This window comes from Leucopleurus acutus, assembly GCF_964270905.1.
Source record: "Leucopleurus acutus genome assembly, chromosome: 1".
In the NCBI taxonomy this organism is placed as follows: Eukaryota; Metazoa; Chordata; class Mammalia; order Artiodactyla; family Delphinidae; genus Leucopleurus; species Leucopleurus acutus.
Genome location: NC_139142.1, coordinates 187,612,655 through 187,631,971, shown reverse-complemented (window position 1 = coordinate 187,631,971; position 19,317 = coordinate 187,612,655). Strand labels below are relative to the sequence as shown.

The window sequence follows — 19,317 nt, the reverse complement described above, 5'->3', positions numbered from 1 at the left end:
GTGTTCCTAGTTCCACAGGACGACACGGAGCAGCAGGGACCAGATGACAGGCCACACAAGCGATTTGTTGCTCTGCCATGAAGGAGCAAAATGTAAACTACATCCATGCAGCTTTATAGTTTTTTTTAAATTATTTTTTATTGGAGTAGAGTTGATTTACAATGTTGTGTTAGTTTCTGCTGTATGCAGCTTTATAGTCTTAACAGAGGGCTTCAACTGGGCTGTAAAGAAGAGAGGGGTAGAAAGCTCTGTGCTCAACTGAAATTAGGGAGACAGATGAGAAGTGAGCTTGTGTTAGTCTTCCACAAGACAGGAATGGAAAACTGCCTCATGGAGACTCTTCACCAGGCTTATCTTCTCTTTCTGCAGCAGAAATTTCAGGGCATTCTACTATGATTTGGGTCTGACTGCTGTCAAGCCTTTGTGGATCTGTGTAATGTTGATAGAGTGCCATGGTAGAGCTCTTCCCTTATAGCATTGATTCTCAAATGGGGGATACTTTGTGCCCCAGAGGACACTTGTATGTAGACATTTTGGTTGTCACAACTAGGAGTGGGAGAATGCTACTGGCACTAGGTAGAGGTCAGAGATGCTGCATTGTAAAATGCACAGGACAGTCTCCCACAACAAAGAATTATCCAGTCTAAAATGTTGGTAGTGCCGGGGTTGAGAAACCCGTCCTACAGTGATCTCTTCCTTTGTTACTTCTTTCTTGTCCCCTATTGTTTGGCATCAAATAATATACCTAATAATTTTATTATGAATTAATAGTTACCAATTTAACTTAATAAGCTATTAATTTAATCATTCACGTGTAAGTTTTCCTGTCAAGACTGTCACTTCCTCAAGATCAGAACCAGTCATGCACATCTACATATTTCCTATCACATGTAATAAACAGTAAATAAATGTGAGTAATTTTTATGAATACCTGAATTAAATCAACTCCAAGTCATTTGTTCCCCTATCCCTAACCATATCTAGTATACTAACTTATCCAAGTAAAACTTTACATTTATAAACAACCTTTTTTTTTGCATTAAACATACACAAAACCCTTTTATTTTACAGTGTTAAAATAGAAAGTACCCATAATTAGGATGGGCTACTATTTATTATGCAGTTACTTTATTGATCTCTCCATCTGTCAATGACTAGACTTAAAGGAATGAAGGCAGTGATACTTGAGTTGGCTTCAGTGGGAGCTGCATAATAGAGCCTTGGTTCAGAGGTTCAGATATATTAACCTGAGCTATCTGTTGTGAGGCGTGAAATTAATTTCAGGCCATATATTAATATTAATACCTGAAATTTACATGTCTGATATGTGCTAGGTATTTTCCTAGTAACTTTACATGTGTTCTTTGGTCCTTACAACTATAATACTTTATGAAATAAGTACTCTAATACCCCAATTTTGATAGATGAAGAAACTGAGGCTCAGGTTAAGTGACTTACCCAAGGCCACATATTTAGTAAGTGGGTAATTTACAGCAGGTTTTGAGCCAAGCAATTTGACTCTAAAACTTGTGCTCTTAACAATTGATTACACCATTAATAATATATTGGTAAAAAGAAATCTCATGGTTCTACCAAATACAGTTTTATTATTTTTGTTTATGTTGTTGTTGGTATACCTAATTATGTTCATGGAATACACAGAATTCATAGAATTACATAGTTTGACTTTTTTACTTGTTTTCTTGCTACTTGATAATTTACCTTAATGTCTGTGAATAAAGGTTAAAGAACATGTTAAATTTTATTTTACAAACTGCATATGTCTAGAGAGCATATATTCTAGTCTTAAGTGTAATTTAAATGCTTAATCTTTGATAATAAATAAGTATGTTTTATTTATTGAAATCTTAACAGGGATAGTGAAATTCCACCAGAAGAAGTGCAAACTTATGAAACTGTACTGCAGAAAATTGAAGGTGATAATATTTTATACAAGTCCAGCCTTTATAGGGTTTCCTAAATGCACCAACATTTTGAGACTTAAAGTTTAAAAATTTATAGCCATAAAAATTATACAATGATAAATTCAAAGATATTCAATAGCAGTTGATATTTTCAATAAAAGTTCTTATTATGTTCCAGATTCTGGGAGTGTATAAAATGAATAACACTTGGTTATTACCCTCAAAATCCACAACATAGTAAGGATACAAGCACATTATGTATCATTTTAATATAGTGTAATGCATGATAAAGGTATGTGTAATTTGCAGTGAGTCCATAGAAAGCCAGCTTGTTCAACCTGAGGGAGTTATTTAGGTTTTATGCAACCTTGAAGGATGAATAGGACTTTGTCAAGTGAAGATGGGAGATATTTGGTACTCTAAGAAGAGGGTATAGCATGAGAAACAGTATAAATAGGGAAATACCACTGGAATGGTTATAAAGTGTGAAGTAATAGGTAGGGGTAAGATAAGAAAGAGCCTAGGCAGAGGGATTAAATGCTTTAGGAATACTTTCTTTTTTCCCCCATATATAATACGGAATCATTGAAGATTATTTCTAGGGAAGTGACATGTTGAATTTTACTTTAGAGAGATTATTCTGGCCACATTAAGAAGCTAGATTTGGAGATTGAGAGTAGGAGATGGAAGTTACTGCTGTACCTTAAATGTGTGATAAGTGCCTATATTAGAGCACAAATAAAGAGAGGAAAAGGGGAATATTTGAGAAATATTTACTGGATAAAATTGGCAAAACATGGTGATTGGATATGAAAGGAAGGGAGATTAGATGATGGTAACATTAGCTAGGAGAATATAAGAGGAAAAACAAGTTTTGTTGAGAAAATGATGAGTTCATATCACTCAGTTGTTACACACATTTTTTTAGATGTTACACTTTGTTGCCTGATTGGGAAGGTCTACAGTTGTAGACAGCTCAGTTGTTTTTCTTAAAATTTTTGTTCTCTTGAATGAGTTATTAAAATAAAAACTATAAAATTTAAACTCAGTTAATAAATATAATTCATATTGAAACTCATGACAAATTCCCTGTTATTTCAGAATTCATAAAAACACACTCAACTGAAGAAATTACTGGTGTTCCTGCGACTGAGCCACGTAAGTTTCCACTCATTAAGCATCTTTGATTAATAACTTCTGTTGAGTGTATTAATTTCTATAATTTTCTATAATTTAAAGTAATAATTATGAAGTTACAACATAAATTCCCTGGAGTTTGGAGCCATACAGTTGAGCTGGCGATCAAGCAAATACTGAAATTCCTAGTTAGCTACTTGCTACCAAAAACAGACTCATTTTTAAAGAGTAACATGTTATTACTAGGAATGGAGGATTTTTTATTGTGATGAGAATATGCTACAAAAATGTTTCAGAGGTGGTAGGCCTTTGAGGTGGAGCAGTGATAAATTTAAGAGGTCATTTGCACGTCTTGTTACTATGAATTATAGATTATTTCATATATACTGGTGGTTTGACTGCAGCTGAGTACCTATCAGTTCGTGAATATAAAGAGCTGCTAGAACTCAAACTTCTAGAATTCAAACTTCTGACTACTTGTCAACAGAAAGGAGAAACTGCCTTGCTTATGTCTTAATACTGGAGAGAATTTTGAAACAGTCATATAATGTATACTGTGGAATATATTTTTAGAAGTAGAAAATAAGATTTGGTTGAAAAAAGTTGATGGAAATCCTTCCCTCTTTCAAATTCAGCTTTAAACCCTAACGTTGCCATGTTTAAATGAAGGGTAGCTATACATTCTACATTACTCCCAAAACCTATAGAGGCTTCTGATCTGAGGCAGCCCTGCCTGACTAGGTGGGGTAGAAAGGTGTCTAGAGCTTTGGAGTAGATAGTAAAAGCCTCTCTCTGCATCAAGGGGAACCATCTGCACATGTGTGCAGCTCTGTCTCCCTCAATCTGTGCAGCTGTCTTCCGTCTAATACTGTGCCCTGTGAATTCTAGCTGCTTTGGCCTCCCCAGGCTCTAAACTTTGTCTCTGAACTCATGGAAACCAGTAAACTTTGTCTGGGTTTCCCTTCCTTATGCTGTGGCCTGGAAACTCCAGGCAGTAAGCTGGGGTCATCATAGAGCCATCCTTTGTTTTCCTTCTGTGAGGAATTACTGCATTGCACCTTCTGTTTTCCAGTGTCTGAATATTGCTGTTTTATATATTTTGTCCAGTTTTTAATTGGTTTAAAGTGAAAAGGTAACTCTGGTCCCTGATGAGCCATCATGGACAAAAACAGAAGTCTCTGTGCCCACTTGTAGGCCAGTGGAACACATTGTCCAATCACAAAACCAAGTTCTAAAATAATAAAGTATAATAGTAGAAATTTTACTCATATTTTTTAAGGGAAGCAGAGGACAGGGTTACATTGTACAATGTGGAGAAAACCCTTTTGCAAATTCCTCAGTTTCTTTTCCCATGGCAGCTGTCTCAGTCCCTGGGCTCCACTGGTATATGTCTACTCTTTCTCAGTACTGCCTGTTCACTTGTATACTCTTTTTCTCTTAAAAGTACCCTTTTTCATCTTCTCCAGTGAAATTTATTCTGTTCTTCCCTTCTCATTCCCTAAATTCTGTTAGATTCCATAGCCTAATCAATAAGACAAAAGCTACCTTTGAATTTCATTCTGTTTTTTGTACTATCATTTAATCTTGATGTTGCTTCATTTCATAATTAATGAACTCTTGTTTTAGAGAAGTTTTAGGTTTATAGAAAAATTGAGCAGAACGTACAGAGTTTCCACATACCCATTTTCCACCCCACTCCTCACACAAAATTTCCTCTGTTATTAAATTTTGCATTAGCGTGGTACATTGGTTAAAACTGATAAACCAGTATTTATACATTATTATTAACTAAAGTCCATAGTTTACATTGGGTTCAATCTTTGTGTCATACAGTTCTATGGATTGTGACAAATGCATAATGTCATGTATTCACTATTACAGTATCATACAGAATAGTTTCACTGCCCTGAAAATCCCATGTTCTCCCTATTCATCTCTCCCTCCATCCACTGAATTCCTGGTAACCACTAATCTTTTTGTTGTCTCTAGAATATTGCCTTTTCGAGAATATCATATATTTGAAATTATGCAGTCTTTCTTTTACTTAGCAATACGCATTTAATGTCTCTCCATGTCTTTTTATGCTTTTATAGCTCATTTATTTTTATTGTTGAATAGTAATCTGTTATATGGATGTACCATAGTTTATCTATTCATCTGTTGAAAGACATCTATGTTGCTTCGAAGTTTTTGCAATTATGAATAAAGCTACTATAAACAAAGGTGTTTCTACAGACAGAAGTTTTTCAGTTCATTTGGGTAGATACTAAGGAGTACAATTGCTAGATCATATAGTAAAAGTATGTTTAGTTTTGTAAGTAATTGCCAAGCTGTCCTTCACAGGGACTGTATCATTTTGCATTTTTACTAGAAACGAGCATGAGAATTTCTGGTGCTCTACATCTTTGTCAGCATTTGATGTCAGGATTTTGGATTTAAGACATTCTAAAAGGTGCATAGTGTTATATCATTTTTTAAATTAAATTTTATCTCATTGTTTTAATTTGTGATTCCCTAATGATATATAATGTTGAGCATCCTCTCATATGTTTATTTGCCATCTGTATATCTTTGGTGAGGTATTTGTTCAGATCTTTTACCTATTTTTAAATGGGGGGATCATTTGCTTCCTTATTGTTGAGTTTTAAAAGTTTTTTGTATATCTTTGACACAAGTTCTTCATCAGATATGTGTTTTGCAAAGATGTTTTTCTCAGTCTGTGGTTTATATTTTCATTCTCTTAACGGTGTCTTTTGCAGAGCAGAAGTTTTGAATTTTAATGAAGTTGAACTTTTCTTTCGTGGATTGTGCTTTTGTTGTTGTGCCTAAAAGTCATCTTCAAACCCAATGTAACCTGGACTTTTTCCTATGTTATTTTCTAGAAATTTCATAGTTTTGCCTCTTATATTTAAATCTATGATCCATTTTGAATTGAGTCTGTGTCTAAATTAATTTTTCTTGCATGTGAATGTACAGTTTTTCTAGCACTATTTGTTAAAAAGACTAACCTTTCTCCATTGAATTGCCTTTGTTTCTTTGCCAAAAATCAGTTGACTGTATTTGTGTGGGCCTATTTCTGGGATCTCTGTTATGTTCCATTGATCTGTTTTTCTGTTCTTTGCCAATACCATACTGTCTTGATTACTGTAACTTTTTTTATTTTTAAAGCTGTGGTTTTCTTTCTTTTTTTTTTTTTTGAAGATGTTGGGGGTAGGAGTTTTTTAATTAATTAATTTATTTTTGCTCTGTTGGGTCTTTGTTTCTGTGAGAGGGCTCTCTCTAGTTGTGGCAAGCGGGGGCCACTCTTCATCGCAGTGCATGGGCCTCTCACTATCGCGGCCTCTCTTGTTGCGGAGCACAGGCTCCAGATGCACAGGCTCAGTAGTTGTGGCTCACGGGCCTAGTTGCTCCGCGGCATGTGGGATCCTCCCAGACCAGGGCTCGAACCCGTGTCCCCTGCATTAGCAGGCAGATTCTCAACCACTGCGCCACCAGGGAAGCCCCTGATTACTGTAACTTTATAGTAAGTTTTTGAAGTTGGATAGTGTCACTCCTCCAACTTTGTTCTTCAGTATTGTATTCTATTCTTTGGATCTGTTGCCTTTTCATTTAAAGTTTAGAATCAATTTGTTGATACACTCAAAATCACTTGCTGGGTTTTTGTTGTTGTTGTTGTTTTTGTTTTTGTTTTTCCATGCTGTGTGGCATAGGGGATCTTAGTTCCCCAACCAGGGATCGAACCTGCACCCCCTGCAGTGGAAGCCTGGAGTCTTAACCACGGTCCGTCAGGCAAGTCCACTCCCTTTTTTTTTTTTTTTTTGCTTGCTGGGTTTTTGATTGGGATTGCTTTGAATCTACAGATCAAATTGATGAGAACTGATGTCTTAACAGTAATGAGTCTTCCTATCCATGGATATGGAATATCTCTCCATTTATGTGTATCTTCTTTGATTTTTTTCATGAGATAGTTTTTTTCTTAATATATATCCTGTACATATTTATTTAGATTAATACCTAAGTATTGAGTTTTTTGGTACTAATGTAAATGGTGTGTTTATAATTTCAAATTCTACTTGTTTATTGTTGGTATATAAGAAAGGAATTGCAATTTACTTCTGTATATTACTCTTGTATGCTGTAATCTTTCTGTAATCACTTACTCATTGCAGATTTTTGGTGATTCTTTGGGAATCACCGTTTTTATACAGGCAGTCATGCCATCTGTGAAAAAAGACAACTTTACTTCTTCCTTCTCAAACTTTATACTTTTTCTTTTCTTTTCTTGTATTATTGCATTAGCTAGGACTTCTATCATGATGTTGAGTAGGAGTGGTGAGAAGGAACATCCTTGTCTTATTCCTGATCTAGGGGGAAAGCATTTAGTATCTTACCATTAAGTATGGTGTTAGCTGTAGGTCACAGACTTAGAAAACAAACTTATGGTTACCAAAGAGAAAAGGTGGGGGGAGGGATAAATTAGGAGGTTGGGATTAATATATATACACTACTATATATAATATAATCAACAAGGACCTAGTGTACAGCACAGTGAACTCTACTCAATACTCTGTAATAACCTTTATGGAAAAAAATCTGAAAAATAATAGGTATATGTATAACTAAATCACTTTGCTGTATACCTGAAACTAACGCAGCATTGTAAATCAACTATACTCCAATATAAAATAAAAATGTTAAAAAAGTATGGTGTTAGCTGTAGGTATTTTGTTTGATTTTCTTTATCAAGTTGAGGATGTTTTATTCTGTTTCTAGTTTGCAAAGAGTTTCATGAATGGGTATTAGATTTTGTCATATGCTTTTTCTGTATCTTTTGAAATGATCATATGGACTATTGATATGATAGGTATATTAGCTGATTTTCAAATATTGACCCAGCCTTGTATAGTTGGGATAAATTTCACTTGGTTGTGGTGTATAATTTGTCCCATACCTTGTCAGATTAAATTTGCTAATATTTTGTTGGGGTTTTTGCATCTGTGTTCATGAGAGATATTGGTGCGTGGTTATCCTTGTTTGGTAATGTCTTTGTCTTGTTTTAGTATTAGAGTAATACTGGCCTCATAAAATGAGTTAGGAAATGTTTTTCTGCTTCTGTCATCTGAAATAGATTGTAGATAACTGGTATAGTTTTTCCTATAGGTTTGGTAGAATTTGCCAGTGCAGTTATCTGATCCTGGTGCTTTCTGTTTTGTAAGGATATCAAATTATTGATCCAGTTTATATAAGATATATATTCTATTAAGAATATCTTTTTCTCCTTGTGTGAGTTTTGGTAAATTGTGTCTTTCAAGGAATTGGTCCCTTTCATCTAAATTATCAAATTTGTTGGCATAAGTTTTTCATAATCTTTTTTATTATTTTTTGATGTCCATGGGATCTGTTGTGATGTCCCCTCTTTCATTTCTGATGTTAGTAATTTGTGTCATATCTCTTTTTTCTTAGTTAGCTTACTCATTTTCTTGATTTTTTTCAAAGAATCAGCTTTTGGTTTAATTGATTTTCTGTAATTTCCTGTTTTCATTGATATCTGCTCTTATTTTTATTTCTTTTCTTCTGCTTACTTCAGATTTAATTTGGTCTTTTTTTCCTAGTTTCCGAAGGCAGAAGCTTAGATTATTGATTTAAGATCTTCCTTCTGTTGTGATGTATTCATTAAATGCTATAAATTTCCCTTTTACTGCATTTCACAAAATTTGATGTTACATTTTCATTTTAATTTAGTTCAAAATGTATTTTAGTTTCTCTGAGACTTCTTTGTCATATGCACTATTTAGTAGTATGTTACCTAATCTCCAAAATATTTTCATGTTGTCTTTCTGGTACTGATTTTTTTTTTCCTGGGACCTAACTATATATTGTCTGCAACTTTAAATATAAAGTTAATAATAAATAATAATAAAGATAATGGTAACATTTACCAAAAGAAAGCAGGAGTACCTATATTAATTTGAACAGAGCAGACTTTGGAGCAAAAAAAATTTATTAAGAATAAATAGGGGTGTTTAATGCTAAATGAGTCAGTTCTGCAACAAGACACAGTAGTCTTCAATGTGTATGTGCCTAACAACAGAGTGTCAAAATAAGTGAGGCAAAAACTGATCGACTGCAAGGAGATATATATGAACCCACTATTATAACTGGAGACTTCAACACCATTCTATCAGAAGTAGACAGATGCAGCAGGCAGAAAATTGGTAAGGACTTAGTGAACTCAACAACACCATCATTCAGCTGGATAAAATAGACCTCTATAGACTACTTCATGCAACAAGAACAGAATATACATTATTCTCAAGCTCACATGGTACATACACCAAAATAGATCATATTCCAGGCTATAATATACACCTTAACAAATTAAAAAATAGAAATCATATAATGTCTGCCTTCAGACCCCAAAACAATTAAATTAAAAATCAGTACCAGAATGGGAATTCCCTGATGGTTCAGTGGGTAGGACTGCATGCTTTCACTGCTGAGGCCACAGGTTCAATCCCTGGTCAGGGAACTAAGATCCCTCAGGCTGTGTGGTGTGGCCAGAAAAAAAAAGTCTGACAACAGTAAGTGTTGACAAGGATATGTAACTGTGAGTGAGGTATACATCGGCACAATCACTTTGAAAAATAGCTTTTCTTTATCTAATTAAGTTGTGGATGTGCATACCTTTAAACTCTTTTTCTTTTTAACAGCTTTACTGAGATATTATTCACATACAACATTGTACAAGTTTAAGGTATTTATCATAACAATTTGATACACATATATATTGTGAAGTGCTTACCAAAATAAGGTTTTTTACATACCCTTTATCTAACATAATTACCATTTTGTTGTTGGCATTGTTATGGAGAGAATATTAAAGCTCTGCTCCCATAGCAGCTTTCAAGTATACAATATAGTATTAACTGTAGTCACCATGCTGTGACCTTAGGTCCCTGGAACTTAATCATCTTATAACTGAAAGTACTCTTTGACCAATATTTCCCAATTTTCTCCACCCCACAGCTACTGGCAATCACCATTATGCTCTCTGTTTCTGTCATTTCAGTGTTTTTAGAGTCTACATATAAGGAAATTATACAGTATTTGTCTTTCTCTGTCTGACTTATTTAACTAAGCATAATTACCTCAAGGTCCATCCATGTTGTTGCAAATGGCAAGACTTCCTCTTTAATGGCTGAATAATATTCCACCGTGTGTGTGTCTGTGTATGTGTGTGTGTGTGTGTGTGTGTGTGTGTGTGTGTGTGTGTGTGTGTGTATTTATCCATTCACTTGTCTGTGGACATTTGGGTTGTTTCCATGTCTTTGCTATTATAAATAATGCTGCAGTCAGAGTTCCTTGGTGGTCCAGTGGTTAGGACTCATGGCCTGGGTTCAATCCCTGGTTGAGAAACTAGGATCCCACAAGCCATGCAGTGTGGCCAAAAAAATGCTGCAATGGACACAGGAGAGCAGATGTTGCTTTGAGATAGTGATTTCATCTTCTTTGGATACATACCCAGAAGTGAGATTGCTGGATCATATAGTAGTTTTATTTTTAATTTTTCAAGGAACCTCCATACTGTTTTCCATAGTGGCAGTACCAGCTCACATCCCCACCAGTGGTGCATCAGGGTTCCCCCTTCTCCACATCCTCATCACCATTTGTTATCTCTTGTCTGTTAGATAATAGCCGTTCTAACAGGTATGAGGTGATATCTCATTGGGTTTTCATTTGCATTTCTCTGATGATCTGTGTAGCTGAGTACCTTTTCACGTACCTGTTGGCTATTTGTATGCTTTCTTTGGAAAAATGTCTATTCAAGTTCTCTGCTCATTTTTTAATCAGATTATTATTTTTTTGCTATGGAGTTTTATGAGTTCTTTATGTAGTTTGGATATTAACCCCTTATCAGATATATGGTTTACAGATATTTTCTCCCATTCGGAAGGCTGCCTTGTCAATTTGTTGATGGTTTCCTTTTCTGTGCAGAAGCTTTTTAGTATGAAGTAGTTTCACTTTTTAAAATATATATATATTTCATTCTATTCTTCAGCTTGAAAAGTTGTTTGATTCTTTTTTATGTTTTCTATCTCTTTGTTGAACTTCTCAGTTGTTCTTGTATTATTTTCCTAATATCATTAAATTGTTTTTTTGTGATCTCCTAGCTCTCTGAGCATATTCAGAACAATTATTTTGAATTCTTTGTTGGGCGCTTCCTGTATCTTCACTTCTTTGGGACCAGTTACTGGAGGCTTAATGTATTCCTTTGTTGGAGTCATGTCTCCCGGATTTGTTGTGATCCCTGTGTCCTTGCGTAGGCACCTGCACATTTGAAGAAGCAGTCATCTCTTCCTGACTCTATGGAGTGACTTCAGTAAGGAAGGATTTCCAACCACAGGTGGGGGAGTGCCCAAGTACGCCATCACCCCACATGTAGTGCTGTGGGTGCCAGGTGTGGGGACATGTGGTGGGATTGGCTGGGGGGATTGTGACGCACTTGCTCAGGCCATTGTAGTCCATAGCACTGACAACCGTGTGGTCCTTGGTATGTGTCTTGGGGGTCTTCAGAGGCTTCACAGGCTGTTGGGGTCCTCAGCATTGTCTGCAGGTACAGCAGCAAGGAACCAGGGCAGGCAGTGGGAGTGGCCAGAGCTGGTGGTATGCACACGCTCAGTTGTGAGGGCCAGCCGCAAGTGCCTGTGTAGCGGCAGTGGCCAGGTGCAAACACACACATTGTGGCGGGGGCCAGGACAGGTAGCAAGGGCTGGAGTCAACTATGGGCACACGGGCAGCTCAGGAGTCCTGGTAGTCAGTGTGCACCACTGTGGCTTTTGGGTCTCACTACAGGCATACAGCAGTGGAGGCTGGTGATAGGCCGCGGGTGTGCAGGTGCACAGTTGGAGGGGCTAGCTGCAAGTGACTACAGTGGTGCAGGTCGGTGACAGAAGACAGGGCCTGATCTGGGCCCACAAGCAGCTATGGGGATCTGGCTGTTGGTGTGCTCTCCTGTGGCTGCACAGTCTTCTGATGGGTATGCATAGGGCAGTGGTGATTGGTGACGAGCTGGGCTGGGAGCATGCAGGTGTACAGCTGGAGCGGCTTAGCCCTGTGTAAGCACGTGATGGTCTACATGAGCCACAGAGGTTTAGGCTGGTGTCTCTCACTCAGCCACGGAGGCTTGGGCTGGCTGCTGGCATGGTTCCTGGGCTGCAGTGATGGTGGTGGTTGGGGCAGGGGAGTAGGGAGGGACTCAGGCAGCTGGCAGCAGCTGTGGGGTGAAAGCTGGTGTGTTCTGCGGGGGTCTGCAGTGGCTGTGCTGGCCATTGGTTTCTTCAGCCGTAAAAGCTGCTGGGCTCCTCAGTGGAGCAGCTCACTGGGAACTGTTGATTGTTAATCTGTTAAACTGTCAATTGTTGATCTTTGTTGGGGGACAGAGGCTAGGGTCTCCTACTCTGCTGTCTTAGTGATGTCATGTCCTTAAACTCTTGGACTGTTTTCATACCAGTTTTGTTTGTAATAGTCCCCAAATTGGAGATCTCAAATATCTGTGACGAGTAGAATGGATAAATAAGTTGTGGTCTATTCATACATTGGAAAAGCATATCATAATGAATATGTTTGAAATCTAGCTGCGGATAACATCATTCATCTTACAAACATATTATTGACTGAATGAAGTCCTAAATATGTAGAGTATTTTCATTTATGATAAGTTAAAAGCCAGGAAAACTTAACTCTGTTCATTAAGGATACTAACAAGGGTAGAAAAGATACAAAGATGAGAAAAAAAGGATAGTAGGCACCTGTAGGGTGAGGGGAAGGGTTATGAATGGGGTGGGCCACATAGAGAGCTTCTAGGATATTGGCAATCCCAGGTGCCTAATTGTTGACCTTGAGTGGTGGTTGTGTGGATGTTTGCTTTGTAATTATTCATTAAACTATAAATATATTTTTATTTATGTTTTGGTACGTACAATATAGCTCATGATTATAAAATACAAATGAATATTAAGAGAATTTATTTATATTGGGACTTTTAAAGAATGAAGCAAAGCCTAGAAACTATAGAACAAAAAAATCAATAGATTTGGTTAAGTATAAAAATTCTGTACATTAGAAAATATCAGTAAGTATATAATTAATAGTAGACTGTTAACTGTATTACACACTATATGCTAGTATTAATTGGCCCCTACAAATGAGTAGTAAAAAGGCAGACAACTCAGGAGAAAAATGGACAAACATGTGAACAGGCATGTTACGGAAGAAGAAATAAAAATGTCCAAAATATATGAAATGATGCTTGACCTAACTAGTATCAGGGAAATGCAAATTAATGCATGAATGTATAAGAGGCTTAATGGCCATATAGTATTCCATTTTATGGTTATGCCATAATTTATTTACTGTTCTTCTGTTGATGTTCATATAGATGATTTCTATATTTCTATTTCCATAAACAGTACTACTGTTAACATATTTGTAAGAGTAAAAACATAGTAACAATGTGCATTTTTAGGACTGGCTGAATGAATTACAGTACATTCATAGCAATGGAGTGCTGTGTAGCTTTTAGAAAGAATAAGATAATTTCATATAAAATGCTTAGAAACATTTTCCTTGATATTTAAAATGATAAAACAAGATAAAAACACTATATGTACATTTTATCCCATTTTTATAATCATTCTATATAACATGCATTCTAGGTGCTGACTGTCTCATATATTTTCCCAAGAGGAAAAACCTGTCCATTGATAAATAATATGCATGCATTATTAATATTTTTTACTTACTAATAAAATACTGAAGCTTTATTATAATAGAGAAAAGAGGTCCTCCTCCCTCTACAATACACAGCAAACAACTGGAGCTCCCTTTACCATTTTGGCTTCTTCAGAATGACTATATAAGCCACTTTGTTAACCAGAGGCACTCTGCTCAGGAAGGGGCCTTAACTAGAACAGTTCAATAAGACATGGGTTCTCTGATCTCTTTTCTTCTGTTTTAAAGTTATTCATAATGAGAACTTGAGGAAGAAGCAGTTGGACCCAAGCTGTTGCATTTGGCAATGGAAGTGTAATGTTCCCATCTATACATTCTATGTTACTGAGTTGTAATTCCTAAACTAGTAGAATCGTAGAGATGAGCCTGTTTTAGGGGCCTGCATAACAAATTGCCATAGACTGAGTGCATTAAACGACAGAAATTTATTTCTCACAGTTCTGGAGGCTGAGAAGTTCAAATCAGGGTTCTAGCATAGTCACGTTCTGGTGAGAGCCTTCTCCCTGTATTGCAGATGGGCTGTCTTCTTGCTGTGTCCTCAAATACTGGAGAGAGAGCAGGGAGAGAGCAAGCGAGCTCTCTTGTGTCTTATGTGGCTCCATTCTCATGATGGGGGTCTCAAAGACCCCCATCTCTAAATATCATCATATTGGAGATTAGGGTTTTAACATACGAATTAGGGGGAACACAAATATTCCGTCCATAGCAGGGCCTTTTCTCCCTCCTGCGAACTGTAATTTCAAATTGTGACAAGAATAATAGTTAATGTTCTTTGTAACCCTTTACTGTATACAAGGCATAATTTAAAATTATGTCCTATACTATTATCAGATTAATTTTAAAATATTGTTTATTGTGCCATATTACTTTCTATGCAAGCATTTTTAATTACTCTCTCTTGCCTGTAAGCAATTCTGAATTTGATTCTTTCTTCTAAAGCTGACTTCTCCCAGTATACTCTTTGACTATTTAGGGAGTACTGACCCTCCCAAAGCAAGGCCTCTGGTTTACTTGGTTTCTTGATATACTTGATTTATTTGGTCCCCTTTATATATGTTGCACATTTCTGTTGCCTCCTCTTTATCTGGTTCTCACATATAGCAGTGAGTTGTATCAGCATACAGGTATAACTTCTGCCATTTATAATACCTTTAAATGTTTGTTTTTTTTTTTAAACAGTAGAAACTTCTACAATGACTAATCGATTGAATACCATGTTGAAAATATTTGAAAATCAGGCAAATAAATTAAAGAGGTAAGCTTTTAAAATAACTCCTTTTCATCATTATAAATAAAGTGCATATTTATTTCAGATAAATTGGAAACATAGAAAAGAAAATAAAACCACTAATAAAAAATTTAGTGTTGTTAATTTTTATGATATATATAATTTTAAAAGTTAAAATTATAATCATAAAGAATGTGAAATTGTATAACCACAACAGAAAATAGTATGTTAGTTCCTCAAAAAATATGATCCATGTTTTGGATCATGGAATGGAAATCCATCAATTCCATTCCTGGGAATATACCCCCCAAAACTGAAATCAGGGTCTTGAAGAGATATTTGTACAGCCATGTTGACTGTAGCATTATTCATAGTAGCAAAGAGGTAGAAGCAGCCCAAGTGTCCAATGATGGATGAATGGATAAAGAAAATGTGTTATATACATACAATGGAATAGTATTCAGTCTTAAAAAGGAAAGAAATTCTGACATATGGTACAACATGGATGCATCTTGAGGATATTTATGCTGATTAATTATAAGCCAGTCATAAAAAGACAAAATTGTATGATTTCACTTATATGAGGCATTTAGAGTGGTCAAATTCATAGAGACAGAAAGTTGAATGGTAGTTGCCAGGGTCTGGGAAGAATCAGGAATGTGGAGTTATTTTTAATGTGTATAGAGTTTCCGTTTTACAAGATGAAAAGAGTTCTGGAAATTGATTGTACAACAATATGAATATAATTATCACTACTGAACTGAACACTTAAAAACGGTTAATATGGTAAATTTTATGTGTATTTTACAGTTTTAAAACAGTAAAAAATATGATAATCATACAAAATGTAGTTTGCATATAGATGTTTCACTTATAGTTCTTTGTAAACTCATAAAATTCTTTTTAAAATAAATGTTTTAAATTAAAGTAAAACATATTCAGACAAGCTCACATCACAGCATTTTCAAAGAACTTTTTTTAGATTAGCATTGAAAAATTGAGAAAGTTTACATGATCAGATTTTTTAATTATCAAGTCCAAGGATCAAAATTTAATAGAAGAATATAACATAAAATGTAAAGAAAAGGATATCCTGGGCAGCTGTTGAAAATGGAACTAAAGAACTTAACGGCTTACATTAATTGGTGGTCAGGTACTTGGTATGTAATCAAGTTAGGCCTTATTTTACTTTTTCCCTCTTCTATCTCATTAGAGTCCTCCCTATCAGAAGGGTAGGGTAAAAACTTCCACAAATTTGTCAGATGAAAGCTTTTAGCATGTTCTAGGGGCATTCTTAAAGTAGGAGGCTGATTTCCATGAATATTCTTTCTCTTGGAACAGGGTATTAAAGCAGTCATATGTATTACTATTATTTATTCTAGCTCCTCATATTAGACTATGGGTACTAGTTATAACTGGTTTTAAAATTCCTGGGCATAAAAGAAAGCAGTGGGAAGGATTAGCTGAATGGATTACTATAAAGGTGAGGATTCTCAACTTGAATTGTCTTATACACAGAATAAGCTTTGTATAATTGTCTGGTCAGAATATGCTCAGTACATTGCTTGCTTGTCGAGAAGCATCTTGAAAGTCATTGTGGATGACCTACAGTTCTTACAGGTGGCTATATTAGTTTCACAATTGTTATATTGAAAAGCATGTCGTGTAGAATAAAATCACAAAGGAACTTTTTTCAGACTCCTTATATTCATTTATATTTGCTTACTGGGGCTAGTTTTCCCTCTGCTCCTAGAAAAGACTAGGGCAGTACCATGAGTGTTCTGATCACTCTTAGGTAATTAATTTAAATATAATTATAAGCACTGTCCTGAATTGGAAATTAAAATCCCCTGTCAGATATTAGTCAATATTTTCATTTTCATTCAAAGTTAGGATTCTCTCCCCTTTCCCTAGAGCCTACCGGGGGATGTGGTTGGCTTTTCTCTTTTCTTACCTCCTTTCTCACTAACTATTTGTATTTTCTATTCTCCATGTTTTTGGGAAGAAAGGTAAGGTATAAAAGAAAGGTCTTATTTGACTGTCACTGCCTTCCTTCTGCATAAATTCAAATAACATAAACCAGTTTTCTGAGTATTCTCCTTAAGGTGCCTCTCTCTAATAATGGCCATCATATCCACCTCTCCCTTAAGTATTTGAGTAGGTCTCAAGGCACCAGACAGCTCTCTGTAAAGAATATTTAGAAGTACTCTTTCTAAATCTTCTTTCCTGACCCTTTTATATTATCCATGTGGGTGAAAGGTTTTAGCACTCTCCCTTCCTTGGCTGCCTACTGTTTTCTTCAGTGGTAATGGTCACCTGCCTCATTTCTTCCTCTTTTTTTTTTTTAATAAATTTATTTATTTATTTTTGGCTGCATTGGGTCTTTGTTGCTGTGCGCGGGCTTTCTCTAATTGCAGCGAGCGGGGGCTACTCTTCTTTGCAGTGCACAGGCTTCTCATTGCGGTGGCTTCTCTTGTTGTGGAGCACGGGCTCTAGGCACGTGGGCTTCAGTAGTTGTGGCACGTGGGCTCAGCAGTTGTGGCTCGTGGGCTCTAGAGCGCAGGCTCAGTAGTTGTGGTGCACGGGGTTAGTTGCTCTGTGGCATGTGGGATCTTCCCGGACCAGGGCTCAAACCCGTGTTTGAGCATTGGCAAGCGGATTCTTAACCACTGCACCACCAGGGAAGTCCCTCTTTTTTTTCTTTCTTCTTAGTTTTTTTTTTTTTTTGCATTTTTTTCCACATCTTTATTGGAATATAATATTCCTCATGATACAAGCAGTGGGCTTAGAGTCTTAGTTGATGCCTCCATTTAACAGCCTGTTACAGTTATATCCTTTAACAGGCTGTGGCAAAAGTCTTAGTGCAGTTTTAAGAATTAATAATTTGGAGACTATAATGATACAACTGTTCAAAAGACACCATTTCGAAATTTGATTATGTACATTTCTTTTGTACTTACTTAAAAATTTTTGAATAGTAAATTTTTTTTGGTTAAATTCTGTTTGGGTCAGCATTTTCCATATTCAGTCAGAGAGACTGAAAAAAATTAATTTATTTAAAATTCACAAAACTAAATGTGTTAAAGAATGGAAATAATTAAACTTTCAAATGTTTATTTTTGGGGTAAGTTTGTAGCATTTATACTTCTGAAGTCATTGAAGCTTAAAACTACACTAACATTTTAAGAGTATCTTGTGTTTATTGAACTTCTGTCATGTGGCTGAGTGCTTGGGACAAAATCCCAACTCAAATTGGTCTGAGCAAAAGATGAATTTTATTAAGAAGACAACAGCAATATGGCTCAATTTCAGAAACAAGTATAAACCAGAACTTGAACACTATCAAGACACTTTTTCCCCCTCTGTACAAGAGCTTCATTTTCTCCTATTGCAGATCTCTTTCTTCCTTCTATTTTCTTTTTTAACTTTTTGCCTATGGGTGGGAGGCCCTGATTGCTGACAATTCCTAAATCTAATCTTTCAGTTTTAGTTACTCTGAGGGATAATATTTGAATTTCCCAAGTCTAAAAGTCCTTGGTGAGAAAATTGTCAGTGCAGCCAGAGGCAGGTGCCTATTTCTGGACCAGTCAGCTCTAATCGAAGGCTTATGGTCATGTAAGCTTTCTTAGGAATTATACTAATTCAGAGGGGTGGAGTCAGGGGGTTCCCAGAAAAAGGAGTGGGGTCTACCTATGAGGTGCTTAGTGGTAAGCAGATGTGGTGGGATGAAAACCATAATATAGGATAACATTTAGAAAAAAGGATTGTATTTCGTTATTATGGATGAATTATACAGTAACAAGTTAGGGCAATCATGCTAGTCCTTGGGGAAAGCTGATATACCTTTTTTTCAGGATCTGGTCAATGCATTGTCTAGCCGTTTGGTCTGTGGATAGTGGGAAATGGACAAGTAATCATAGACTCAGGGGACCTTGAAAAGTTCTTTCTTCAGTTATGGGCCATATTGGGATTACAAGTAGAGATTGGATTGCAGGGTATTTTTTCCAAGGCATAGTACCTCTTTGGTGAAGAGAGTGTTTAGATCTGGTGACTAATCTTGGGAATGAAGTTGTCAACATCGGTGACAATATTGCCCATCACCAGAATCATGTGTAGTCCTGAGGGGACAGCAGGCCTATTAAGAAATCTATCATGATGTGTTTTCTAAAGAGGCGGAAGAGTCAGAAGGAAGGATAATAAGCTGTCTTGCCTTTCAAACTGTCTTTAGCCCAGGTA

The 19,317-nt window shown here is 36.1% G+C and overlaps 1 protein-coding gene across 18 annotated transcripts in view; it reads left to right on the top strand.

Moving 5' to 3' along the window:
- The window catches only part of CCDC7 (coiled-coil domain containing 7), a 288,810-nt gene that overhangs the window by 32,194 nt on the left and 237,299 nt on the right, over positions 1–19,317 (top strand). For all 18 annotated transcript variants that reach the window (XM_082854543.1, XM_082854542.1, XM_082854544.1 and 15 more), the window contains 3 exons: positions 1,876–1,937; positions 3,027–3,083; positions 15,033–15,108. In XM_082854543.1, the coding sequence (XP_082710669.1) occupies positions 1,876–1,937; positions 3,027–3,083; positions 15,033–15,108 (195 nt within the window). The remainder of the gene's footprint in view (positions 1–1,875; positions 1,938–3,026; positions 3,084–15,032; positions 15,109–19,317) is intronic.